The sequence below is a fragment of the Molothrus ater genome, chromosome 17 (genome assembly GCF_012460135.2).
Source record: "Molothrus ater isolate BHLD 08-10-18 breed brown headed cowbird chromosome 17, BPBGC_Mater_1.1, whole genome shotgun sequence".
Lineage (NCBI taxonomy): Eukaryota > Metazoa > Chordata > Aves > Passeriformes > Icteridae > Molothrus > Molothrus ater.
This window is the reverse complement of record NC_050494.2, coordinates 13,358,364-13,386,357: the sequence shown is the minus strand read 5'-3', so window position 1 is coordinate 13,386,357 and position 27,994 is coordinate 13,358,364. Positions and strand designations below refer to the sequence as shown.

Below are 27,994 nucleotides of genomic sequence, written 5' to 3'. Positions count from 1 at the left end.
TAAAAGCAAGACACAGAAACCAGTTTTGCAAAACACCAAGTCTATATTTACATCCACATGTAATAATATACTCAACTAAAGTGAAATACATCATAAATTAAATGAGTAATGTGTGCCTGCTGCTTGCCGACTTCCGGTTCCAACAATTAAAATAGAACAAAATGGAATGAAATAAATACATTTAAAAAAGAAAAAAGAAAAAAAAAATCAACAATTTGTACCTCTATATATGCACTGCTATTTCCAAAGGAACATACAAAACCAGTAGTATCCCAATAGTTAATACTGATGGGCAAAGTGTGGTGATGCTGCCATGGAATGGAGGCTTCAGGTCCATTTTTCCATTCCAACCCCAAAAAAAGCCTTGAGGGAAACTGTACCAGCATGAAGGAGATTAAAAAACAAACAAGCCTTAGGTCTGTTTGCTGCAACACGTTAAAAAGCAGCCCTGCACCTCCGGGACAGGGAGAGATCACACACAAAAATAGATTAACCCTTTTCCAAGTGAATTCATCTTCAAAAATAGGCTATAAAAGTGCAAAACTAGGAAAAACAAAAATCTAGATTATGTACATATGGCTCAGCTTATGAACAGGAAAACAGGTCAATAGTGTACAATTTCCTGATACACAGCACTTCATTCCATTGCCAGTTTACAGAAACATTAAAAACCAGTCCCATGTACAGGAACTAAGACAACTGGAACATCTCAAGTTGCATAATGAAAAAACAAGAGTTTCTAGGTTTTGCTATTTTACATTTGCTTTAAGAGGGAAGAGAGAAAAACAAACAGTGCAAAATATTTAATTGTTTTGTTTTACTAAAATATATGGAAGTCAAAGCCAGGTACAGAAGGAATTAACTCTTAACTACAACTTCATGAGGAGAAACGAGGAAGGCAAGTTAAAATATGCAACAGTTCTGCTTTACTGGCTGGTAACTGGCCATCTTCCCTTTACAAAAATTAAACTGCATGTGCATTAGAAAAAACTCTTGTTGTCTTCACAAAAAAATAAAAGGAGATATTCTCCCATTTACAGGTTATTTCTCACTCATTTTAAACACCCAGTAGATGCTAAACCTTGACATCAAGAAGCTTCCAAGCACAGTCAAGTAGGCTCCATCACAGCCACATCCCTTTTGCAGTCTGCAGAACCCAAATTCATATTTCAAGGCTCTTATTGAGACTTTACAGCTTTGGACAAAGGTGCAAAGGAGTTCTTTTTCTTGAAATGTGACTGTGTGGAGCTTAGTACAGAACCAAACATTTGAAACATGGAGATTATTATTGTTTCTCAAGCAAGTCCCAGGGATTTTCTGTTTGGATGGTGGCAGAGGTGTTTTTAAGAGGCTTCTCTGAAGAACAGCAACCAGTGCCAAGAGAAGAATCCAGCCACATTTCAGGAAATCCAAAATGTCAAGTATTGCCTCATGCTTGCATTTGAAACCGTGCTGGAAAGAAGCCCAGAGCAGCAGAGCCCTCCAGCATGGCCTGGTCCTCACCCAGCCAAGGCAGAGCAATGTCAGCACCGTTGCTTTAACGTTCACAACATTTATAAACCGGACACTTTAGACAGTTTATTTGGAACTTTTAAAAAACTAACATAGTTCAACAGGAAAAAAAAAAAAAAAAAAACAACAGATGAGAAACTTTCACTTTTATGAAAAAGGAGCATTACGCCAACAGGATTTTCAACTTCAATATTTACAGTTTACCTGAGGTGCAACGATATATATTCTTTCCAAGAGAAACTCTTCAGCAGCGCTCAAGTATGTAAAAATAGAACTCCTACCTAATATTTGGTCAATTAATTCTAATGAAAAATACTCAAAAGTCAAGGTCAAGATATACATTCTCCACACACCTTCATAACCCAACTGTTTAGACTACTTTTGTATGGCTATTTGGTACAAAATGTTAAAAGAACCAATATTATAAAACTGTAGTGTTTCTATATACAGTACAATCACAGCTTAGTTCAGTAGCTTTCACCATTTTCTCTTCCTCAGGGGATGAACTGCAGGTATAACTCCATGGAATATGCACTTGTGTCCTTAGACCTGGAGGGGGAAAAAAAGAGGAATAAATATAAATTTGTGGTATACAGCTCTAAAGCAGTACAGCTCAGTTTTTGCTGGGAGGAATGTCTTTATAACAAAGGGAATTCCTTCCACATCCTTGCTAAAGAATTGATACTGCCACGGAAATCTGGACTGCCAGCTTTTATCTGGCAAATAAAGTCTCCTTTGGAAGATGCTCAGCCCCAAGAAGAATCTCAGGCATGAAATCAAGTTAACAACAGAACCAGACAAACCTATGCCTAGTAGGAGGACAATAAGAGCAGTAAGATTAGAAGAATAGAGAAATAAAAGTGTTTTTAAAGCTGTCAACTCAATCAACGTCAGACAGCTCTGCTCCCAAAATCTTTCCATAAATTCATGTGTGCTGGCCCAGGTGCTACAGCATTCCAGAAATACTCCTTAAGTGTTCCCCTTAAAAGGGAAATGATCTGTAGCTCTGGGTTAGAAAAAGGCCATCATCTATTTATTCCCAGTCCTGCAGAGCACCTCTGCCCTGAGCAGTGAAGGGTGCTGAGCCTCAGATCCAGCTGCAGCACTGAGGAGATGAACTCACAGCACCAGGCACAGCTTTGACCTGACCTCCCTCCCTCTGCTGAGCAGGGAAATCCATCTGGGACAGCCTCTGGATCACAGGGAGAAGCTGCCCAGGAGCTTCAGGAAGGCCTCCCCTCCCTCTGGACCCAGAGCTGGGTCTGAGGAGCCCTGAGGGCTCAAAGAGCAGGGGCTGCACCTTCAGGGGGCCCCAACAACAACCCCAGCACCCAAACTGTGTCACAGGCACCTCCCCTCACTCTGCTCCTCCACCCTCAAGGACTGACTGAACCTCAACTTCCTGGCTTTACCTGAACACTTCCCACTGGAATTGTAACTAATTAATGCACTTATCTAGCGTTACCCTCCCATTTCTCTGAAGAGAGGAGCATCCTTATCAAAGAAGCCACTACCACTACCCCAAACAATGAGAGCTGCCACCCCAGCATCTGGTGATTTTATGAGCAGGAAATGTTTATCTTTTCAGGCTCAGACTTTCACAAGCTCTCCTCGTGCTGTGCAGGAACCTTTGCTGCCATCAGCACCCCATGCAACGTTTAAGGAACCATTAGTTGAGAAGGTCTGAGTACCGTTCTGGAGTGATTCAGTTCTTCTTGTCACTGGGTCTGAAGGGTGTGTTCCCCACAAAGGGCTCAAAACTTCTCTTCTGCAGCAGGTTGCTGGGTAAGTGTTGGTATGACACTGATCTCTTGCCTGGAAAAAAAGTCATTTAAGGCAGTTAGCATCATTTCCTGCACCTCTCAGGTCCACAGCAGCATCCAGAATCCAAAATTCCTTGACAAATCATCTCACAATCAGGCCTCAAAAATCTAGATATTCCTATTATATGAAATTCACCATCCAGAATAAATGTAAGGAGAATTAAAAGGTAATTTAACAACTTTGTGGTAAGTTTTATCCAAGTGATGTCCAGCTCCAAATTTTACTCATTTTATTTGCATGAAAGAAATGTGTTTGCTTAACTCATCCCACAGCAGATGCCCTACCTAAGAAGGTCTAAGTGCTGCACCCTTAATGCCTACTTCAGTTCCTGTATTTGTTTGAAAACTGAATTTTTCAATGAGAATTTGAGAGGGAAACTGGGGTACTTCATTGCTGCCATGGAGGATTACATGGAACTTGTGACACTTTAAAGAGTGTTAATACCATTTACTTGCAGACCTTTGTTAAGCAATTTTCAGTCTAGTATACAGGTAGTTTTGTGTTTATCTGAGACCATTAATTCACATTTATGGATGTGAAATCAATGCCTGTTCCATATTAAGTCTTACTAGCTTAGGCAAGCAGTCAAAAACACTTCATAAAATTAAGGCAAAAAGTCCAGAATCATTACCCCCACAGGATCCAAAAAGCCCAACTGCCATCCATATTCCATGAAAGCTTCCAGTGCAGCATTGAAAAAAAAAAACTCCTGATCTTTAATTAAATTAAAATGGCACAGCCAAATTAATATTTCAGCAGAATCCACGGAGCCATTGGAGTGTGTCACGAGCAATTGTCTTTAATTTGCAGCCTCTGCCAAATCAATCAGCCAACAGGTTATCCCTGATAACATGTTGCCATTGCAAAGGCAACTAATTTGAGAATAACACAAACTGAGTGGTTTCAGAATGTTTCTGTCTCTTCAGGGCAACACGGGATGGCAAAGCTTACAAGCAATAAGGGAAGGCATCATGCTTTAATCAAGTTTGCCAAGTGGAACATATTCTCCTGACAACTTGATCCAGCATTTAACATGCGACAGAACACGATGGGGGCACCACGGGGATGTTGCCACAAGGCGCACGGGCCCTCAGAAAAAGGTTTTGACATTGTGGATTATAAAATCAGCAGGGTTCAAGAGGAGGAGAGGGCAGAAAGCTGCAGGTCTGCACCTGCACAGCCCTGCAGATGGTATCACACAGCTGAGGTCTAGAGAAACTGTTGTGTTTCATATTTTTAACGAAAAATAAAAAGAATTTAAAGAAACTTTTATCTCTGCTCTACACCCACAATAAAATTCTGACACTGAGAGGTTGCTTGGCTGTTACCCTGAACCCTTCTCAATAACTTCTCAAGGTTTGGGTTGGGTACTTCTGAGCAAATTGGTTGAAAAATCAAGAAATTACCCTTACAAACCTCCATCTTCTAGCCCAGGGCTTTTATGGAAGTTGCTACGAACACCCGGCAGAGGGGGGCTCGTTTCAGAGCCTTTCCAATTGAGGTAACAGCCATAAAAAGTTGCTTTTCTCACCCCGAGCCAGCACTGGGTAATGAACAATGAAATGCTCATTTCCATGACAACAATGCTGTCAAATCAGCCGCAGCCACCGTTCTGAGGGCTCTAAATAACAAACCCAGTGCAAAGTTCTGGGCGGCAGGGCAGGGTCTCCGGGCTGGCTCCAGGGAAGGGGAAGCAAAGCCCGGCCTGGAGACCTCTCTGGCACAGGTGGAGCTTCCAAAGGAAGAACCAGGAGGATTCCAGTGAAGTCCCTGTTTAAGAACAGAGCTGCTCCTGCAGCAGGCTGCCCTTGCTCACACTCACTGATGCCTCTCACAGCACCAGGACAGCAACTCCTGTGCAGATCCCAGTGCCCACTGTGCGTTTCCCACAGCAGTTCAGGCCCCACAGCCTGCAGAGCCCAGCAATGAGCCCCATCTCCTCACTCAGCCCTCAGGGACTCAGCTGTGGTGCTTCTCCTTCTCCCTCCCTGCCCAGCCTGGGCACACAGCTGTGACACCTCCCCTCCCCTTTCCCATAACCCACTAGGAAAGCCTGCATATTTATAGATAAACATCAATTATTTCGATGTGATAGATCTTTGAAGCCCATAACCTTAAAACAAGCAAACAAAAACCAGAACAGAGTGAGCAAATAGCTTTTTTTGGTTTTTTTTTGCCCCATAACTAAATGTGGATTCAGTATTTGCAGTTTGCTGACCTGAGGGAACACACCCCTGCTTGTTACCGTCCCAGACTACTTCAGAGGAGCAACTTTACTGCTTCCAGAGAATGGGAGCATTCAGAGTTCAGGAACCTCACAGACTTTCAGACTACACAGCCCACACAGGCTATTCATTTTTATAATGGGATCTTCGTCTCAAAATTCAAAGTCCTGTATTTGTAGCTAAGTCCATGCTGAGCTCAGCTACAAGTCATAAATACCACCTTCTACAAATAGTCAGACAACTGCTTAAATATCACCCAGCACCTTTTAATCTTGGTCTCCTGCTGACTTTTTGAAAATGTTGACCAAGGACAAAACACAAAAAGCATGTATTTTGTGAAGTACCAGAGTTCTCCCAATACATCACAAATCATTTATCTCTGCTAGGCCCAGAAGTTTCCACAGAGCATTGCTACACCGTAATTAGAATAGCAGAAATCTGTTGTCTTGATTTAACAAAGTATTCTGTTCCTACTAGAAGTTAAACATAAAAAAAAAAATCCATTGAAGAGCAGAAGTCTAAAATTTACATGAGTTTTATGATCTGCAATACATCCTTTTCTGCTCTTGAAGGGAACAATTGTCCGTGGCAGCTTTTTTTTTTTTCTTGGGTAAAAAGTTTTATTAATATTCCAGATGGTCCAAGACTTCTGGCACATTAAGCAGAAAGTCTTATTCCATATCCTGGATTAGTCAACATGTCTGGAGTGGTCTGATGAGCAAACAATACATGTTTGCCATCAGAAACCTGTGGCAGAGGGGAAAGGGGAACTTGAGGAAATTCAGACCCCTCTTTAAAATTCAGCCCTTCCACACCTAATTCCCCAAGCCAGGAGTTTGCTGAACCTGGAAGTTAAGTTTAAAATCCAAGCACTGACTGAACTTGGTGCAATGCTGAGTAGAGCTGTATTTTCCATGTTTCAAGGTGGGCACACACTCACTTATATCCCATTCCCCTCCCTGGGCACTGGTGTGAGAGGAGGAAGGAGGGACTGTACCTTCTCCTGTCGAGCTGGTGACTTGGCCATTGCTAGATCCACAAGAACCGTAAAGTGATCCAGAGCTGTATGGCTCATAGGGCTTGAGAGCAGTCAATCCATTGGGAGGGTCAGCATCCTCTGCACTGAGGAGCCCTTGTTTGGCTGGCAGAACAGAGGGTGTGGGTTTGGTGCGAGGGTATTCCTGAGGTAGCAGATTTGCATATCTGTTTGCAACGTGCAATCTGCTCATTTCGTATCTCCTGTAATTAGCCAGCGGAGAGTCCAGGTGCTCCACAGCTACCACAGAGGGTTTCATCCGTTTGGAAGAGCTTTCTCCATAGTCCAGACCTGCATTGCTCCCAGATTTGCTGCAGAGATAGTCTCTCCCTCGCTGGCAAGCCCAGCCAGGTTCACTGAGGTGAGACTCCAGAACCCCATTCATGCTGCTGCTGACCAGACCAGACTGAGTCACTGGGGCACCCAGAACTTTGATTTTATAGTCAGATTTCTTTACTCTGTCCAGTACTGGAGAGATCCTGAAACTGGAGTGCACTTCTTCTTGCTGAGGTTGTCTGTAGTTGTTTGCCTGAGCTCCAAGGTTACTTTGCTGTTTATGAAACTTGAGGTTACTCGGGGCTGTACTGCTTGACTCGCTCACAGAGAAGACAGGGGCTTTGTTCTGAGGAGGGGCACACTGCTTGGCTTTCCCTGGCTGCAGTGGCTTTTGCTGGGGATTTGTGGAAGCCCTGTTTTTATTGGGATGGAGAGGCAGAGGAGGCACGTCCTTGCCCAGCAGGGCCGGGGGGCAGCCCGTGCGCCGGGCCTTGGCCACGGCCTTGCTCCTGTAGCCGTTCTTGTTGACAGTGTCAGGGTTGTACTTGTGCATCAGCCTCTGGTGCATCATGAGGACCTCGGGGTAAAATGTCCTGTAGGTACAGAAGGGGCAGGTGCTGGGGGCCAGGAGGCCTCTGCTTGCAATCACTGAACACTCCTGGGAATTCTTACTGGTTAAGTCCAAGGGCTGCTCGTGACAGTCCACGACGGGTCTGCGTCTGTAGTTCTCAGTGCATTCTTGCATATTGTTCACATTTTTCCCACCAATAAAAGCACAGATATACTGGACATCATCTTCCTCTGATGCCACAGAAGCCTTTCTCTCTCTTTTAGGCTGAGCTTCCTTGGTTTCCTTCTCAGCCTTTAGTTTCTCTGGGTAAGGAGCAGGCACGTTCTCAGGTACTTGATTCAAGCTGCTACAAACAGAACCTTTGTTCGATTCCCTGGAATTGTTCTTTACTTTTAAAAAGACTGTGCTGCCTATTGCATTGCTCAAGGACAGAACCTCCTTTTGCTGCTTGGCAGGTGGGCAGCTCTCAGCATCTTTGGCACCATCAAAAAGCCTCTTTAGATTTTTGGTTTCCGGAGCAGCATCAGCAGCCAGCGACAGCGCCGTCTCCTGACCCCGCAGGGAACCTTTGCTGTCACCCTTCCCATCAGCTGCACTGTCACCATGCCTGTCCTTGTGGTGTCTCTCTAAATGATACCTCAGGGAAGTTTTCTGGGCTGCTGCATACTCACAGAATTCACATTTGTACGGCTTTTCACCTGCAAGACAAATTTATCAGTAAATCACTCGGAGATTTGAAGTCTTGATCACAAACACAAGGGAACATTGTGGACTCAAACACTAAAACTGATTTTTTTCTCCCCTTCCACACACTCCTAAGTGCCAAACTCACGTAAAACATTTAAACAACAGTATCTTAATGCTTTTAATAACTACAGTGACATCTTCTGGCTGTGCTGGGATGTTCCCACAGGCTGGCTGTGGATGGAGATGGGAGCTGACAACGTGCTTGGCAGAGATAAGCAAGGAGTGGAACTCTGGGTCAACCCCAGCGAGCTGCAGCCCTTGATCATCCCACAAGTGCCCCATTCCCAACACAAGCGGGGCAGCTGAGCGGGAAACTGAGCTGCCCCCCAAGGACACACCGGCAGCAGCAGAAGGGTTTGTCTGGCTATGCAAAGCAAGGGCTTGAGTTGAAAAAGAGACTCAGCTTTTCCCCAGGTAGCAGCAGCTGGCAGACAACCAACTTCACACCTGAGAAATTGGCTGGTTTTTAAATTAAAACCAAACCCTAAACTTTTGCTATACCACTAAATGTAGAAAAAAAAACTTTATAATATATGGTTTTAACAATACTTAATGCAATTAGCATTATTTAAAACCATTTATATTTATGTAAATAATTCAAATAGATTTAATTGCAATTATTTAATTTTGTTTAGAATTAGAGAAAACTTTGTTCTTAACATCAGCAATTTTGAAGGCAGATTCTGTTTTTCAAAAGCAAAATCAAACATTCTATCCAGGTGGACTCAGCAGATTTCCCTCCCCTCCCCAAAAGCTGTAGCCCCCATTTACCTGTATGAGTTCTGAGATGAATATTGAGGTAATAATTGGAGCGAAAATACTTTCCACAGTAGCTGCATTCTCTGGAGGTCCCAAGGGTTTTAACTTTTGTTCTTTCCAAACTGTCTTCATTTTTATCTTTGGGGGAAAATACAAGCATATTATGAAGAGCAAATGCAAATCTGCAGTCTTGTTAAAAACAGTAATTTTTTAATGATAAACATAAAATTCTGAACTGCAGTCAAATTCTACACTCTGCAAGTAACTTTTGCTGTGTTTTGCTGCGCTCTGAGTCACAAGAGCACAAGAGTTAAAGAGATTTCTGTCCACAACCCTGTGGTTTGTGACAGTGACCAAGGAGCCCACAGAACAAACAAGATTCAAAGAAGAAGACAAAAGAAGTTTTCTTGATTTACCTACAGAACCTTGATGGAGAACGGCCTGTCTCAAATACTCACACAGGTTATAACTGTATTATTTTATTAAAGGGGATGTTTGAATTAGTGCAAGTGGGATGATTCAGACTTAAAACCTGATCTGTGCACAACAGCCAAACACAGAAAGGTGGGGAAGGAAGGCAAATATGCCTTTTCTTTTAAATTAATTCTATAATGGTATTATTTATGTGCTAATCAATGTAATGTCTGTAGAGAGACACTCCTTAGATTTGCTGAGGAGTATTTCACTGTATTATTATGGAGTGAGGAAGTGCCAGGGTGTCCCAATGGTGCCCCGGGTATTCCAGGAACAAATCCAGGGATGCCCAAGCAGTTCCACTCCAGTGCAGAGGCAGGAGGTGCCACAGGAGGGCGGCAGGGACAGCGGAATGGCAGAGAATTCACCAAATCCCACCAGCAGGCCACAGCGGCTGCGCTGCGGCTCCCATTGAGAATCCAGCCTGCTCCACTCAACAGCCAAGGCAAGGCTGACTGGAAAGCCTGGGAGGAAGGAGACCTTTGGTGTGACTAAGAAGTCGGATCTATAATAGACTTGAAAGAGTTCTTTGAGGTTCCTGCCTGCTGCAAAGTGTCTCTCCTGGAAATGCTGCGTGGCTCAGCCCGGGTGAGTTAAACAAACAGCTGTGTCTCCAGAGGTGTGACTCAGCAGCTCACGCCAAAATCTGCTCTGCTTTAGGATAAGGCGCTGAGAAACAAACTAAGCAACTTCACATGAGGTAATCATTTCATTCCTTTGTTCCTGCAGGCAAAATAAAGGGCTGCACATTACCAGAAATGGCCAAGTCAGGCCTGTGTGGGTGCCAGGACATTCTGTACGCCGTGTCTTGCCCTGAGATTATGCAAGTGTCTGTTCCTTAGAGCCAGCTGGGAGCATGTCACACACAGAACTGCAGATTAGCTGGAGACTTTCTGCCAGGCCTTTTGTCCCTGACATGCAATCTTTTTCAATTAAGGAATCATTCAGTATCACTTGCTTTTCTAAGACACTGTGACATGCAGAATTAATCCTGGGTAATGTACAGATGGAGCCCATCCACGCTGTCAGCAATCCTTCCAGGCAGAGGAGTTAAATATACACCTCTCTTACATACAGGTCCACATATTAACAGCCTGTGGCCTTACACAAATGAGTCAAAAATGCTGGTTCTGACATTTAGGCTTTCAAATTACTGTTCAGAACAAACACTGAACTTGCAGTTAGACAGAAAAAAGTTTTAAATTATTCTTTACTTCTCAGAACCTCCAAAGTTCGAGCACTCAACATTTTTTGCCCTTAGAAGATAAAGGGGGGAAGAAAGTGAAACTGCAATTATTTCTCATAAAATACACTTTGTAAAAAATATGTGCTGGATGAGAAGGGATAGGGAACACTCCAAAGCATCCAGTAAAGTTAGAGATAAAGGGTGAGTAAACAGTGACTTTTTCCAACTGTTAAACTCATTGCTATGAAATCGACTTCAATGACAGCAGTAATTGCAAGAAGCCCCAACACAACTTCAAAGACCTCAAAATGGCAGCATCCAAACCTCCCTTACGCTCTCACTTTCCTCTGTTCCTTTTCCCCCACCCTAACATTCCCTCTCTAGTTTTTGACCATTTCCTATCACGTTCTGAAAAGATAACGGAAAAGCACGACGCGTTCTTTGGCTCTAAGGAGTTCCTGAACAACTCTCAGTACCAGCCACTTCCAGCTGAAGTGCTCCCCGTGCTACTCACCTAAATTAATTGTTTCTGGAAGCCCATCTTCAGAGCCATCCTCAGAGCCTCCCTCCATCCTCTCTGCTGCCCCGTTCTCCTCCAGGTTCCCCATGATGTCGGCACAGTAGGTCCTGGCAGCGGTGGAAGTCTCCCCATCACCCCGCCGGTCCCTCTTGTGCACTCTGGAGTGCAGGACCAGCTGGTGGTATGTCCTGAAGGCTTTCCCACACTCAGAGCAGTGGGTTGGCTTCTCTTTGTTCTGGGATGATTTAGAATCCATCTCCATAGAAGGCACTTCACCAGAGGGATGTTTCAGTTTGTCCTGGGTTAAGTTACCATTCCCTGTGAAACTGCTGTTTTTATTTACCTTTGACTTCCCTGTAGTTTCAGCCTGGCTACCTTTATTTGCATTCCAAATTTCACAGAGTTCTTCTTTATCTGAAGATGACTCATCGTTGTCTGTACTTCCTTCTTGCCCTGGCTCTTTAATCTGCCCGTGGCCAACTGCAATTTTACCTTTGGTAGCCAGCTGCCATGCTTGATACGTGGTGAAAGGATCCAGCTCAGCGATCCACTTCGCAAGCTTCTGCAGTTTGTCCTTTTCTGGAACCGAATTTGGTCTTAAATTCAAGAATTGGAAAAATTCCTGGTTTTGAGATGTTTCTTCTGCATTGACTTCAGCAGTCACTTGGGGGCTTTCACCATTGGGAACTGATTCTTTGGTATGCACTTTACTGTGCTCAATTAGAGTCTCTTTATTGTGAAATAGGAAACCACAAACCATACAAATTTTGTAAGGTGACGTTACGTTTTCAGTTACGTGCTCCTGCACCACCTCATTGATTGTTATGGGCCCTTCAGAACCTTGCTGATGCTTGTTTCTAGAACCAGGTTTTCCAGTGTGCGTTCTCATGTGATTTTTGAGGAACCAGGGCTCTTTAAATCTTCGCCCACAAACATTACACCAATACGTGAAAGAATCTTTATGCTTTTTCATGTGCGCCTCAATGTCAAAAGCTTTATCAAACGTCTGCCCACAGACTTTGCAGCTCAGCTCCTCGCTGTCCTGCTCGTTGCTGGGTGAAGGTGAGCTGGTTCTCACCTGACACTTATCCAGAGGGCTGAGATACTCAGCCTCCACCCTGAGCACGGCGGGCTCGCACAGCGTGGGCCTGTGCTCGGTTAGCACGTGCTTCCCCAGCTCCTCGGGGTGCTTGAAGCTCTCATCACAGAACATGCAGTCCAGGGGCATGCAGCCCTCGGCCTGCAGCAGGAACTTCTCCTGCAGGCTCTTGTAGGAGATGGTGCTGGTTCCTTTGATGGTCATGGAGGCGTCGCTGGTCTCCATCTGGGCTCCCACGGCGCTGGCGATTCCCTCGGGTCCGTCCATGTATGCCAGGAGAGGCTGCGTGGGCATCTTTCCTCCCTTCTGCTCCCTTTTACATCTCTCAATGGCAGCCTGCACTTCTCTGGGGGTGCTCCCTGATCACAGTAAGGACACTTGTAGAGTTCTCCAACATGTGCTCAAAAGTCTGCTCAGCTGGAAAACGATTTTTTGTTTTTTTTTCTTTCCACCAGCAGAAAATTGTTTCTTCTTCAGCTTTATGTGCTTTCACACATCCCAGCAAAAGAATCCAAAGATTCGTTCAGTGACAGGATGAGGTTTCTTTTGGATTGTTTCTTCAGATTTTTCAAGTCTACAGATACAGTCAGTTGCACTTAGTTTTGTTGCACAAACTTTTCAAATAGTTGCATTGGGTAAAATACACTCAAGGCCAAGTTCAGTGCCACAAAGAAACTCCAGCACCTGGGAAAGAGAGAAAAGAGTTAGTCAGACCTTTCAAAAGAGAAGTATTGTCTCCCAAACAATGCAAATATTAGGGCTGAGAAGCACCAAGTGCTTTAGAAGAAAGTGTATTTTTAAGAGCCAACTTTTCTACCTGCCAAGTTGAAATCGTTTGGTCTTGAACATCCCTCTGTTGACAACTGTTATTTCTTTGCAAGGCTTTGTCTGTCCTTTCCAAACCTGCACTTACAGTTATATAATACTGCTGAAACCATATTTCAGTGCTCTCCTGAACTCATAACAATGCAGCAGCCCAAGTAACCTTTCCTTGAACCTGTAAAACCACAGCAGAACTCCACTTGTTTGTCCTCTAAAGGCTGTTAACCAAAAGGCTTTTTTTTCTTTTTTTTTTTTTTTTTTTAAGACCAGATAACTTGGCATCAGCTTTTACAGTCCTGGTACACAGGGAGTGTCAGCACAAATCTTTGTATTAAGAACCATTCACCAGTCCCACTACTCAAAGCTTTCCCTATCAGCCACTTTTACAATGCCTGTGACAATTCTGGGCTGGTACAGTAAGAACATCTCAATGTTTTGTATGAACTAGTGATACTGTTTCTTGAACAGTATTTCAATTTGGTATTTAAATCATCCAAGAGGCCAATTATTACATTATGAAAACAAAATTCTTCTACTTTTAAAGTGCCACAAAACAAAACATGATTTATTGATTGCACTCACAAAGGAAGGTTTAGGATTCTGCAATATTAAAGAGGGTTATAATACAGCTAATCACAACTCCAATTTAAATCTCTAAGCCACTGAGTTATAATGCCTGCTAGCAACAACTCATGGGCCACCACTTTGGGCTGACAAATTATAGTTCTGTGGAGTTCAGGGCTCCAGATGGTGAAATTCTTGGGTAAAGGAAAAGTCTAGCAAACTAATACAAGACGAATATAAACTGCAGAAGAATCATTCTGAGACATTTCCAAATAAAGTCATAACTAATGAAAAGAATTCATTCAAAATCTGACTCAAACTTTGGCAAATTATTTCCTAAGAGCCAGCTGGCCAGTGACCATATGACTTGAACTAATATACCCCAAAATACATTATGCTCTATAACTAAGAGCAGAAAACAGCATGGACACAAGTTGGGGTTTTAAATTCACCTCAATTTTTACCTCTGCCTTGCTTTCATATGGAAAAAAAGGAAGCATTTTGTTTTATTTGACCCAAAGAAAGGACAATAATTCAACCACAGCCCTGCAATAGTTCAGGCTGCCAGCTTTCCACAGTAAAGATGATTATCAGTTGACTCTCAGCTATTTCTGATCAGAGCTGGTTGGACAGAAAAAGTGGTCTTGAGCCATTAAATCTTAAACCATTGCAGTAGAAATCAGCCCAGGCAAGAGAAGCAGCTGGGGAATGAAACCTCAGCACACACTGGCAGGAGTCATGGATCCAACATCTCCAACACTCCATCCACTTCCTGCAGCCTTGCCCTGAGAACACTCCTTGCTTTTAATTTGAGAAGTCAGCACCTCCTTTCCAATCATGCAGACCACAAGATCCTGGGGCCTAATGAACATGGGTAAAAATAGAAAATAAAAACACCACCACACCAGAATGCCAGTAACAGGAGAAAATTATTGCTGCCAGCTGCTTGTTTTTCATTTTTTTCTGTTTCTCCAAAGTTTAAAGTCTCTTCACTGGCCAGTCCTCCAAGCCACACATTAATATTAATTGTGCTGATTGGTTGACACAATCAGCACAATTAAAATCAAGAATTGTACAGGGTTTTTAAATCCCAAGTTGTTTCTGGCCTGGGCCATAGGCTTATCCCAAATTAGACACAAATGCAGGACCTTGCAGGGTAAGGTGGAGTGCAAGAGGGACCAGATCACTGCTGATGGCGACAGAAGCTGCATTTTCTGCAGCCAAAGTCCCTTCTCTAAGTACGCCCTTTATCCCCATTTTCAGTTTCATCACTGCCATGATGAACACTTCCTCTCTGCAGAATGAATCAAAAACCTCCTGTAACACACAGGTTCACTTCAGCGTGGGGGGACACTTCTGCTTCTACTGCAGCCTTTGCCTTTCTCCCCTCCCCACTCAGCTCAGACCTTCCCTCACTCCCTATTTGCATGTCAAGGAGCCAGAACCAAAGTCTGAAGCTCAAGTATTCAAAAAACTTTTTCCCTTTTGTAAAACATCAGGAGAAAACATATCAAAGGCTGCTGGTTAGCATGTTTTGTACTTCATGTTTCAACTTGCCTTTTTGTTCTATTTCTACTGGAGTTTTAAAAGGTATTTTTTTTACCCAACATGCTACAGCAAAGCTCAGTGAGCATCTGCCTGCAAATAACTTAAGTTTCAAATTTCAAAAAAAACCAATCCAGGCAAGATTAAAAAAGTGGAACAAACTTAAGAGTTGAGTGCATTTGCTTTCAGAGGCATAGGGAAGTGCTCTGCAGGAAGAAGTGTAAAAATCCTGCTAGAGAGAGGCCAGAGGCATTTCTGGGGCATGAAGGCAGATCCAAAGGGCAGTGCCTGCACTCAGTCCCACAGCGTCAACTGCTGGGGCTCAGCAGCCACCACTTCCTTGCTCATGTCTACAAACAGAAAAGGCCAATTAAGGTTTGTTACACTCCCACTTTGTGGCACTACAGCAAACACACGATGGAGCAACAAGAATTAAGTCACTGGAGAAAGGAAACAGATGAGAGGCAGCAAAATCCACCCTGAGTGCCCTGTTCTTCATGGCATTCTGGGGTGAGGTGGGGGAGGAGAGAGCTCCTTTTAACTTGGGCCACCACACATGGCCCTGGCAAACCCAGCCTGGGATAAAACCAACACTGACACCACAGCTCCAGGATTTTTTAGAATTTAACTGACAGGCAAATATCACATCTAGGGAATGCCCCAGGTTGGTCATGGATGGGTGAAAAATCCACCTCAATCAATCAATAACATCCTCTCTGATAAATCTTCTTTGGAAACAGGGCTCCTTCAATCCCATCTCAGCTGCTGGCAAACAAAACCTGTCCTCACAACCACACAAACACAGAGTGTACAACCAACACCGGAGTCATGAGAGGAGTTCCACAGGAGCTCGGGGTCAATTTTGGTGGCTATCAATAGGTTTGAAGCCCTTTGGAGACTTCATCAGGGCACTGTGCAGCTGTGCTGGCTGCTCAGGGCTCTCATTGCTTTTCATAGAGGCTCTGAACAGTCCTAAGAACCAACCACAGCTCATCCTCTAGGCAGCACTGCAAACAGAGCAAGATATTCCTGTTTCAGGAATCTGAAATGCCTCTTTGCAGCTCTTGCTCTTGGATACACAGGAGAGAGCAGCTACAGACTGGGAAGAAACTGCAGGTAGCATTTCTGAAGGGAAGCGCAGATACAACTAGACAAGAATGGATTTAAACTGAGAAGAAGAAAGAATACAAGCACTGGAGTCAGGAGGTGAGTTAGAAAGCTCTAGTCTTATTCTGTATCTGGTGATTACACACTTCTCTCTGATTAGATCCATGCCTTTCACAAGTAGGCAGGATTTTATGCTCTCGCTGTTCAGACAAGCCAACACATGCCAGAAGTACAACCCAAATATCCCCACCAGGATTTTATCCATTAGTAATAAACCTTTCTTCCTACTGAAGATAATATGCCTTGGATTTGAGGACCAAAAACGCTGATTAATTACATTCCTGTTATTCAAAAGCCTGGAGGCAGCAGGAAAACTGTCCAGAGTTGCCTCAGTTCTGTTCCTTCCTTGGAAAAGTGGACAACCTGCAATACTGTGACCATGGCTGAAGGTCTGTGTAGAAGCTCAGCAAATAAAACACAGTACCTGCATTTCTTGTGCCCTCTTTCACTTTCAGAAGACAAAAGGACACACCAGTATCAGAGATACTGAGTAAAGGAACAGAACAAAACAGGAAATCCTTCCTTCCAACAGCTGAAAAGCGATAAACTTGCTACAGATGAACTCAAGGTTGAAAATAAAAAGATTACTGATCCCCCTCACAGAACAAAGCAAGAAGTTCCACTTGTGACTTCCCTGCCCATGTGCAAACACCCCCCTGTCCCTCCCAGGGCCCACAGGTTCCAGGGAATGCTCCGAGGGCAGGGAGCAGGGCAGGAGGAGCCTGCACCTCAGTTTCAGGGTGTTACCGACTGCACCTGATGCAACTAGAAATATATTTCAGCTGAGAAGAAAGAATAAAACTACTGGAAAAGTTTTAGCCTGAGCATTTAGCACACTTCAGCTCACCAGTGAGTCATCCCTGGCTGAGTGCTTCAGCAGGTTCACAGCGATACCCATTATATTTATAAACACCACAAAACACCCATAAAGATTCCACTGGACAGATGAGAACATCTTGTTTTCATTGCACTTGCCACACAACCTAAGAACCACACCAAAACCCTGCTGCATAGAAATGGATTATTAAAACAGAGAAAAGTTTAATTAATTAAGTGCCTGTAGAGAAATTTAATTTATTTTTATTAAATTACACAACCCAAGACAACGTATTACATAGTCTTGAAGATTTCTTTGGGAAATGACCTATCAGGAGTAATTTTATTGCATTTCTACTTCCTGCATTTCAAAATTTCCATGAATATGTAACAAGAACTCTAGACACACCTTTCAGAGAATAGCACAGTCTAACCATTGAATTTCCCATTTGAAACACATTACAGAGGCACTGGGAATAAAAGTTGCATGGCAAGTCTCAGGATAAACTATTCTTTGCTAAATCAGTGCTGCAAAACCATTGTTAAACTGTTAAAAGCGACCTGGAACAATTACAGAAGTTAAAGTAGCTGCTGCAACACTTCCTGAAAAAGAGAAGTGAGAAAACTTGAAGAGTTACAGCCAAATCCAGGACACTGAAGTTACTTTTCTTCTCTGGCAGATAAAAACTCAGACACAACTACCTCAACAAACCCAGATTCTCAAATTCAAGGCCAGCAGCAAAATTATCACTGCTTAGCTGACCAGCTTCTTCCAGCTGCTGCAAATCAAGCACCTTCATTTTTACTGGGTCTATTGAACTTGAGAAACTTACACGCAACTCTCATTTCCACTTTAAAAAACCCTACAGTTTTCCTCATGTTTCAAGAAGTTTCAGGATATTAAGAGTCATTTTACACGAACTGTTCTTTTCTCTTGGTGTGTTTATGCCCCAGAACAGATTGCTGGTAAATAGATTTTACACTGCTGATTGCATATTGAAAATTACAAGTTTAACACCTTTTTTTACTTCCAATTTCAAAGATTTACTGTAGTTGTTCCAGTCCTACCTAAGGACCACAGATACAACAAACCAGTTAACATCACTTTTAACAACACCTCACTGGGACCACAAATAAAAACTAGCTTATGTATGTTATCTGTTTTATCTGGGCACAGCTGTGTTCAGGTGTAACCCTGATCACAGGCACAGCAGCTCACACATAAATAAATAACCTTCAAATCCTCAACTAAAACCTGAGCTGAGGCTGAACTTCAACTTATTTAGGATGTTTTTTAATATACAGTACATCATTGCATAAAGCTAAGGCAGCTGCGCCACACCTACAGAGTTAAGCATAAACAGCACCCTAAAACAGCTCCTAAGAATGTTCAGGAGCTCCAGATTTTGGGATGCCCCTCCAGTGTCCTGGCTGGGTGTGGTGTCTGCACGAGCCACCAGTGACCCCAGTTCTGTGCTGGGAGCAGTTCTGGTGTCCCCTGGCATCCCCTAAGCTCCCACTCCTGGTTGGAAAGCCAAGCCAAGTGTCATGGTGAGCTCCTCACTCACCAAGTGTCCCCAAAGGTGAGTCACGTTTCCAAAGTCCACGCTGAACCTTGGGGTTTTCTCTGCAGGTAGCAGGGGTCTATGGCAGCCACAGAACTTCCTCTGTGCGCTTCAGCAGAAGCGTGTGTGTCACACTTGGGGCAGGAGGGGCTTCCCCTTCCTCCTCAGGCACAAATGCCTCTGCTACCCCATCTGGCACAGGGATAGTACCTGATTTTAGGGCAGATGATGCAGTTTTTGCTCCACAGACCATGACCTTATTTCTCAAAGAATACAATTGTCCATTGCCCACGACTCCAGTGACAACACCGCAAAGTTATTTCAGTCAGCCCAGATAAAACCTGACTTTGCAGAGCAGCACAGAAGCCAAGAATTATTCCTCATTACTGGGCATTCTGCTGCTTTCTAGGGAGGGAAAGAGCTACTCCCATCTTCAACAGTAGATCATTTCACACAACTTCCCTGAGTGCTCTGTGTTACTGGAGGAGCACGTGAGTGATCCCAGCGCCGCTTCTCGTCACACCGAGCCTTTTCTACCAACTGTGCAAGCACAAAACTGTTTTTTATACTTTGTTAACAGTTCAGGCCGATAAAGAACTAACACAAGCACTTGTAAAGGAAATGGAGATTCAGGGGGAGGAAGGGGAGGAAGAGAGTTGTTTGTTTCAGTTGCAGGAAAGATCAAAACGAAGATGTTCAGGTTGAAAAGAGAACATAAAAGATGACCCTAAACTGGAATTTCCACTCCCTCCATCTGCAAATTTAAGTCTCCCTCCTTAGTCTTCATCCTTCAGGCTTGAAGATTTCAAAGTTATCCTAAACTGCAACTCTTTCATGGCTTATCCTTTTCATCCCCTCTAAGAGAGACGCTCAGTAGAGTTCCTTCTAGCACCACCACAGAGATTTCCAACACAATGATCCTAAAACAATTCACAAAAACACAACCAGAGTGAGCCATACACAGAATTCGAGACTGTTATTATCCAAGCATTTCTGCACACACACTTCAGAAAGGTTTCTTGTTGAAAGCCCTTTTGCAGTCAGATAAAACAGACACACATGCGAGTCATTTTCCCCCTGAAGCCTCGCAAACAGGATTTTAATCACCAGTGGAAAATAACTCACAGTTAATAATGAACAATATTAGGAAAACTCCCTCCCCCCATCTCAGACATCTATACTAATAAAAACAAAGGATATCCTCTTTCTCTAAAAAACCTTTTCCTGGAGTCCCTTTTTCTTGAAGGCTATATGTCTACCAGGGCTTTGGCAGGGGATGGATGAGCTGAGCGTGTCTCCTCAGAGAGCTGAATGCCTCTTCTATCAAAGGATCTAATTAGGCCTTTTAAAGCAGGCAACGTATAAGCTTGCAGCATTCTGCACATGTTTTTCCTCCACTGAGCAAGAGCAAATATAAAAGAGACTAATTCTTGGCATTAAAGGAGGAAGCACTACAAGTAAGTATTGACTTTTAAAGTTCAGAAGGACTGCTCAAACTGCCAGATCTTTTTCCTTTTTCCCACTGATTAGGAGAGAATTTCTCAGAAGTCACAAAACCCAAGTGTACTTTAGACAACAGAAGTGACCAATACCTGTTGTAGAAGAGCTGAAAGATACAAGAATAATCCTATTTTAAATAAGTCTGGGACACATTTCACCACTGCTGTAGGATGATGCAACTTCATTAAATCAAGAAGTTACATGCACTTAAACTGGCAATGACCCCTTACCTTACAAAACAGTTTATTGTTCTCTCCACAGCAGGTAAAGGCTCTCGGTGGAATGAGTGATACATTTTTATTGTTGAGTCAGTCTCACCTTACACAGACTGCCTTGTATGTTTAATCTTGGTTTTCATTTAAAAGAAGGTACTTTCAGAGACCTTAAAAGCAAATTTGACTTTTTTACTTCTTGGCAAAGGGATGTAAGGTCTCTCCAATAGCCACAACTACAAAGAAGTGGTAAATTCAGTTTACCAAATTAGACATAATTCCTTATTACTCAAGAGCCAGGAGTTCCTCTGTTGCAATTACAGGCAAGTAGCATCCCTTTGGGCAGCATAGGTGAAATAACAGGAAAAGAGATTATTTTACTACTCCTGAATTTGAGAGAAGTGGTCACTCCCAAGGAGTTCCTTTGTTAAGGCCATTAATGTGCCCTCCTAGTGCTCTCACCTGGCCTCAAGTCTGAGCCCAGCTCTCCCCCAGCACAGCTCCAACTGCTGCCCCTTGGAAGGAACAGAGCACTCTCTGATCCCTGTGCTCTGCAGGGCACTTGGAAGTTGTCACTCTCAAACACAACCACAATTAGGAGCTTGCAAAAGGCAATCTTGAAAGATGGAAGAAGGTACAGAGTCCAGGGAAAAGACATTTAATTGTAGTTCAGTCACCCCTGGAGCAACACCTGACGGTACTAAAATAGAAAAGTGACAGAAACAGACACTTCCAAAAGCTGCCTCCCTCGTCCCGTGCAGGTGGGAGATCTCCCAGAGACTGATGGAGACTCGTTTAACTCCCCAGCCTTACATTCCCCTCACCAGTGGGCTGCAGGGATGTGTCATGTACCCAACAGCCTGGGCTGCACAGGGCCAGGCTGGCCTGCAAAGCATCTGCAAGAAACTGAGCTTTCTAACAGGCAATTTCAGACCCCAATTGTACCAGCGTAAGAGCAAAAACAAAGTTAGAAACCAACAGGAAAGCTGAACAGAAGGTGGGGCTTCTCTGGGCCACCTTTCCATCCATTTTCCGTACACTGTACCAAACATCAGTCCTTGGTGTAAATCTAAGCAAAGCTAATTTGCTTTTTCCCGAGTACCAAAGGAGAGAGGCAGAGAAAACCCCCAGGACTGCACCCATCCCGCTCTCTGCTATCACAACCAAGTGCAGGCACAGCACAAAGGCCTCAGTTTCCCTGATGCAGCTCGATCAGAGCACCCTGCACTCCCTTTATTACAGTGAGAAATGCAAGTGTACCTATTGCGCATAAACAAACTCAGACTTTGATACTTTTAGTTACATAAAATCTGCAGCTCATAGAAAAGCACCATCCAGTCAATTATTCACTTCTGCTTGGATGGGTTTCTGCCCCAGTCTTGAAGTCACCCTGATCTACATAGATTTCCCTGCCTATTCTACCCACATTTCCTCTTGTACTTTCTTTTGAAATCCTCGAGGCAGCCTGATAAGCAATTCCATCTCATTGTGTTTCCAAACACGTATGTCACCTATATTTTTAATTTCAAACTCATTTTTCCCAGCATGTACACTGCTCTACTTTGAAACTGCAAAGTCTGCTCTTATCACACCGCTTTAAAAAAAAAAAGGAGGAAGAATCAAGAGTGCTAGATTTATGATAAGCTATAAACTGTGCTCTGACCAAAGTCATATGATTATAACAGTAGAAGTTTTTATGTATTTTTCCCATTGACATACACCCACGTTTGGCATAAACAAGCTTCATCAGCAACAAAAGGAGATTATTTGGCAATTTCACTGAAGGAAAAAAAAAAAAAAAGTTGATTTCTAAAAGCAAATTATTTAGAGAGAGCAACTTTCTGTTTTGGAAGCACATAAAAACCTAGGTAAATTTAGGCTGAAAAAGGCTTTTTTTAATCCTGAAATACAACATGTGTTCAGAATCTTACATAGCTTGGTCACATCCTTTTCCTTACTTTTGTATTCAGTTGCAAATCTCTTGTGGAATGAGTCACATCTCTCTCAAAGCACGCATACAGTAGTCAGCAGAATCCCCTCAGCCATTCATGCACCAGGAAGAAAAAGTTGTTTTTTTTCCTAAAGTCACCTTAGAAAGGCGGGTGGGGGGTGATGAGCAATGCCCCACAGTGGGTTAGAAGTTAAAAGCAATCTGCAAACCCTGCCGATAGGAGATGTGGGAAGGCTCTGAGGGGGGCTGGACACGCAGCAGAGTGTCCCCAGCGAGAGCTGAGCTGGCACATGGCAGCCCTGCTGCAACCCAAAGGCTCGCCCTGCTATATTTAAAGACAATACCTCAACAGCGAAGTATTACAGCATTTAAAGTGAGATAAATAAGCATAAGACACAGGCAAATATCCTCGGTTATTTAATCATCCCCAAAGCAGCGTGGAAGTGTGAGGCTGAGTTCAAAGGTCAAACTCTTCTTTCAGCTTCTTGCAAAGAAAAGAAAGCTCAGCCCATTTTACCTTGGGGAAAGGGGGGCTGCTCCTTCCATATGCCAGCATTTCATAACACAGGAAAGAGGGAATCTATTTACATCTACACTGGATGGAATCTTTTCCTGGGACAACGCATTCCAAATCAAGATTCAGGTTAGAAAGAGCTGGGACAACAGAAAGTCCCAAAGAACAAAGGGAAGTTAAAATTTACTTAACGTTTCCCCAGAGCTTCTTAATTGCAAACTCTCAGATTTTTTTTGTAACTAAAAGTTTACTGTAATCACTGGATTGAAAGTCTAAGTGAAAGCCACAGTTCCCTTTTAAAATAATTCCTCCCTGATTACAGTAATAACTTAGCACTTTGTATAAAATATGGTATTAATCTATCAGCATAGTTCTCAATGAAAATACAGTGGTAAGAGGAGGTATTTCTGAAGGTTAGAATAAGTGCTCAAAAAAGAATTTTTGGAGTGTGATCTAATGAAAGGGAAACCAGAATCAAGTAGCCTTTTGTGTAAGACAGTCTGATAAAAAGGTGCTAAAGTTTATTATCTTCCTCTCTTTTCCAGCCCCTACCCTAAATCCCGCTCTCCCCACCCCTCCACCAAAACAAAGCAAAACCAAAAAACATTATTCACTTAAAGAGGAAAAGAAAGAAATCCTCTAATGCAAAGCCTGGAAGCCATTCTCTAAAGACTACTTAATATGAAACTTTGTTTACAAGACACCAATATAGCCTCCTTACCACACTCAAAACCAGAAAACATCCACTTATTAAAAGAAATGCTTTTTCTATTTTGATCAACAAGGACGTCGGTATTCATTTTAATTTTAAATTCGGCCCCAACAGTGCCATATGAATGTTTAAAACTCATCTATGATATGCACTGTTTGAGAATGTTTAAACAAAGGAAGTAGGAAAAGCCTTAAAATACACAGCAAAACTTAATGGCTTCAATTTTTAAATATAGCCTGATTGCAGCATGGCAAAATTATTCTCTTATGCTCTCAGTCAGCCTTCAGAAAGAATAAGTGCAGTCAGTGGAGTAATTTGTCCCACTGGAAATTCTGTATAAAACATCTACCTAAAATAAACAAGGCTTCGCAGCAAGAATCGTCAGTTGCCATTAAGGACACACCTTAAAGTTCTTACCACACAGTAACTAAACAAGTACAAACTAGTGGGGACTGTTCGCTACTTTTGTCTTAAAAGTTAATGAGATCAATTCACTGCTCAGTATCAGATCCTCAGATCATTTTCTGCAAAATGCAGCAGACAAACAACCCCCAAAACACGAACATCCAGGCTTTGAGTGGCTGATGTGTTATCAGCAAGGCTGAGCTTCTCGCAAAGGGGAATAGAAATATTCACATTTAAACCTGACACCACGTAACAGTAAAAGGTAAAACGCTGAAGTGCTCAGAATCTGGAGCTCTGGTACTGGAAGGCAGCTGTTGTTCCCCTGCCTTTTCTTTTGTTGTGCTTAATCTCATGTCAAGTCATTCAACCAACTCCAAAGCGATGAAGACATAATTGAACAACCTTAACTAAAAACTGATCTACTGTTCCTCAACTGCCATATATGCTCTTTAGAGATTAAAAAAGCCTAACTTATGAAAAACAATCCCCAGAATTTAAATCAGCAACTCTGCTGCATGCAGAAGAGTTGCTTGGCTGAGGGCCAAGCCAATCAATAATCACTGTAATAGCCATGGTTCTAAAGTTATTTGTTTTTCATATTCACCACCCTGAAAAACTTAAAAGGCAAAACTTGAAAACTCAGATGTTGATTTCAGGAAAGAGCCTATAGAGATCGAAAATCCAAGTATCATGCTCAGCATGACGAGATTGCTCACTAAAAAAAACACGTTGCAGAACGATCAGTGATCACAAAGCCACATTCCTGCTACAGATCTTAAAATATTGACTCAGTTACAGAACTAGTAAAGGGGAAGAAAAAAAAACCTCCTCCACCCTCGCCCTCTTCCCTCCCCCTCTGCCAAAGAATGCAGTTTATCCTACTTATTTGCAACTGTCCTTTTCTATTATCCAAGGAAAGGCTTAAACCTCAGTGTGGACATCCCAAATTAAAGTCTTAGTCGTATTCCCAAACCTCCAGTTAAGAAGAGCTCCTAAGAGCAATAAAACATGGCGTTAAAGCATTTGCAAGCCATTGTCACAGCCCTGTGCTCTGCTACCTTTGCAGCCCCAGAACCAGCCCCCACCAAGCATGGAAGCGCTGGTCAGCAAGTCAATGCCTGCTATTCAACTTGTAGTTAGGCGTTTTATTTCTGTGTCTTCCAGATCATATCACTCCTGCATTTCACGGCCTAATAAAATGTGAAGAATGATATGCTCCCTTCTCTCCCCCCCTCCCTGCATCTGAAACTGCGTTATTTCCCTCTCCTCTTTTTCACACATTCTTACAAAAAACTTCCCTTTTCACATACTTCTATAAGAAAATATTTCACTGCAGCTATACTTCAGTTCCTATTTCTATTTTCGATTTTCACTAGATTCTTCTGCTCCTGCCTCCCCCTCAAACCCACTGGTAGAAACTAATGTAGTTTTAAACCTCTCAAGGTCATTCCAAAAATGAAAAAAAAAATATGTTGCCTTCAAAAAAAAAAAAAAAAACCTTTAAACACACAACCCCCCCTAAACTAAACCCTTTTCACATTCAAACGCCTTTCATCAGCAGATCAATAACCCAACAGAAAGATTTTTGTTCCCCACCACTTCAAAACTATTACACTTCAATTCAAATACTTACTGGGAGTCACACAGCACATTTTATGGGATGGCTCATTAGAGAACATACAGACCTTACTTTGGGTGCAGGTTTTCTGTGTGGGAGACAAACAAACAAACAAAAAAAAGCCTCACACCCCAAAACAGAAAGTCCAGGGGGCATCACGGAACAGGAATGAAATCCAATCTCTGGATATTCTAGAATTTTATTGTCCTCGTCTGGCAACCTCTTTTGTTGCTTAAGAAGTCAGTTGAGGCTTATTTATTTATTTTCTAAACTTCCTATTCCCCTTTAAAAAAAAAAAAAAAAAAAGAAAGAAAAAAAAAAAGAACCACGATGCTAAAGAAATGATCGGGAAGGCTTTGGTCTTTGAAGACAAAGGTAAATGAAACAAAAACGGGCAAAACGGATCAATAAACTTTTCATTAACAACCCCCCCCTCCGCCCCATGAGCCACTTACTACAAATCCTTCTTCCAGGAACATCTTTGACTCACAAAGAAATATTCTGCTGTGGCTGCGCACCCCCACCCCGGCCGAGCGCGGCCCCCGGGCCCGGCGCGGCGCCTCGGGGGGGCCCCGCGACCCCCCAGGTGTTGGATGGCAGCGCGGCCCCGTCCGGGGGCGCCAGGGGAGGGGGCGGCGGCGCGGCGGCGGCGGCGGCAGCGCGGGGCCAGCGCGAACTTTGGGGAGGGAGGGAGCTGGGGAAGGGCTCCGGCCGCGCCGCCGCTCCGCCCGCCCCGCCATGGGGAGGGGGCGGCGGGAGGGGCCGCTACCTGCGGGGCCACGCACACCTGGACCTTCCTCCGCCCCCCCGGCCCCGCGCCGCCCTTCCTGCCTCCTCCTGCCGTCCCCCGGGACAGCGCGGGGACGGGGGGGGGGGGGTTCCGAGCCCCGCTTCCAAGCGGGGCGGGCTGGGGGCCTGCGCCCCGAACCCTTCAGACATGCCGGCGGCAGCGGCCCCCCCACGCTCACTCGCACAACCGGCCCCTCACGGCAGAGGCCGCCCGAGGGACGGGGCTGCGCCTGCCGCAGGTGCCCCCGGGGGGGGGGGGGGCGGGGAAGGTGAGGAGGAGGAGGAGGAGGAAGGGGCCCGGAGCCCCCGGCAGGTGCCCCCCAGCCCTGCCTCACCTGAGCCGAGGCGCCGCGGGGCAGCGGCCGCGCCGCGCTCGGGGCACTGTTTGTAAACGGCTCCGCGGCAGCTGTTGCTCGGGCAGCCCCGGGACACGCCCCTCCTGCGGGACACGCCCACCGCGGGGCGGGGCCTCCATTGGCCACGCGCCCGGCGCGTTTCAATCAACGCTGGCCCCGCCCCCAGAGCCACGCCCGGCGGTGGCCACGCCCCGTCCCCTCAGACAGGACAAGGAGTGATGGACGCGATCCAAAACGCAGCCGCGCCCACCCAAACACGAACACACAGCCGGTGTCACCCAAGCACAAACGTAATTATAGCCAGTACACCTCACCAACATTGATCCTTGTGTGGGTCACTGGGGACATGATGAGCACGACCCTTTTTGTCGTGCGGCTGCAGCCCCGAGTGCTCAGTAATGGGCCTGGCACCCGAATACACAGATTTACTGTGGAAATTGCCCCAAAAGAGCCCAGGGTTCATGTAGTTTTCATTTTTTTCGAACACCCAGCTGCTCTGCTCCAGAGGGATGGACACTACAGAGGAATGCAGGGCAGCAGGCAAAGACTTAAAATACATTTCCAAGTGTCCCACTTGGCACTGAGGAGGTTTTTAGGAGTTAAATGCAATCTGTAATGCTGTTAGCAAAGTGCTTAATCTCCGCCAGACTCTGAGGTTAGCACCTCCCTCAAGTAAATGGGATAAGAAGGAGGTGAGTTTCCATGCGGTCTCTGCTTTTTCCCCCAAAGACACACCGAGACCTGCTAAAGTCAGTTCAGTTTACATCACTACATCTACATCGCACCCGGGGGCTCGTTCCTTCAATATAAAAATCATCCTGCCTCAATGGAGGACATTTCTATAATAATTGCAGCTAAAATCATGCGTTTGGTTTTTGGTTTTTCTTCTTTTTTTATGTGTTTTTTTTTTTAAAGTTCTTCTCAAAATGTTCTCCCAGTCAAAAATGAGCAACCCTATCCAGGCTGAAATTTAGGTCACTTATGTGGCAAATAAAGATTATCCAAAACCATTACAGAATGTGTAATATATACACGGTAATTACTTACCAGATAATTCTGGAAGGTGAAATATCTTTATTGGCAAATTTGAATGTTGCCTCACGCTGACTTGAAGCAAATTTATCTTCATGAAATGGTCAAACCTGATAAGACCAAAATTTTAAAATATAGATAATTAAGTCCTGCCCCTTCAAATGGTCATATGGGTTGATAGAGCCTCACTAACTTCC

General features: G+C 44.0%; 1 protein-coding gene across 1 annotated transcript; it reads right to left on the bottom strand.

Moving 5' to 3' along the window:
- Positions 1–23: 23 nt before the first annotated feature.
- Positions 24–26,826, bottom strand: ZNF217 (zinc finger protein 217). Its single transcript, XM_036395985.1, has 6 exons — positions 26,745–26,826; positions 11,125–12,913; positions 8,963–9,088; positions 6,559–8,142; positions 3,204–3,327; positions 24–2,061 (listed from the first exon to the last, which is right to left on the bottom strand). The coding sequence occupies exons 2-5, from the start codon at positions 12,521–12,523 to the stop codon at positions 3,218–3,220; spliced, it is 3,219 nt and encodes a 1,072-aa protein (XP_036251878.1). The 5' UTR covers positions 12,524–12,913; positions 26,745–26,826; the 3' UTR covers positions 24–2,061; positions 3,204–3,217.
- Positions 26,827–27,994: the final 1,168 nt, after the last annotated feature.

Bases quoted from the DNA above. Each gene is read 5' to 3' on its own strand.
- ZNF217 (XM_036395985.1), bottom strand. From the start codon at position 12,523: ATGCCCACGCAGCCTCTCCTGGCATACATGGACGGACCCGAGGGAATC. The intron at 8,143-8,962 runs GTAAATGGGGGC...TTTGTCTTGCAG, and splicing joins TCATCTCAGAACTCATACAG to GTGAAAAGCCGTACAAATGT. The intron at 3,328-6,558 runs GTACAGTCCCTC...CTTTTTTTCCAG, and splicing joins CACCAGCTCGACAGGAGAAG to GCAAGAGATCAGTGTCATAC.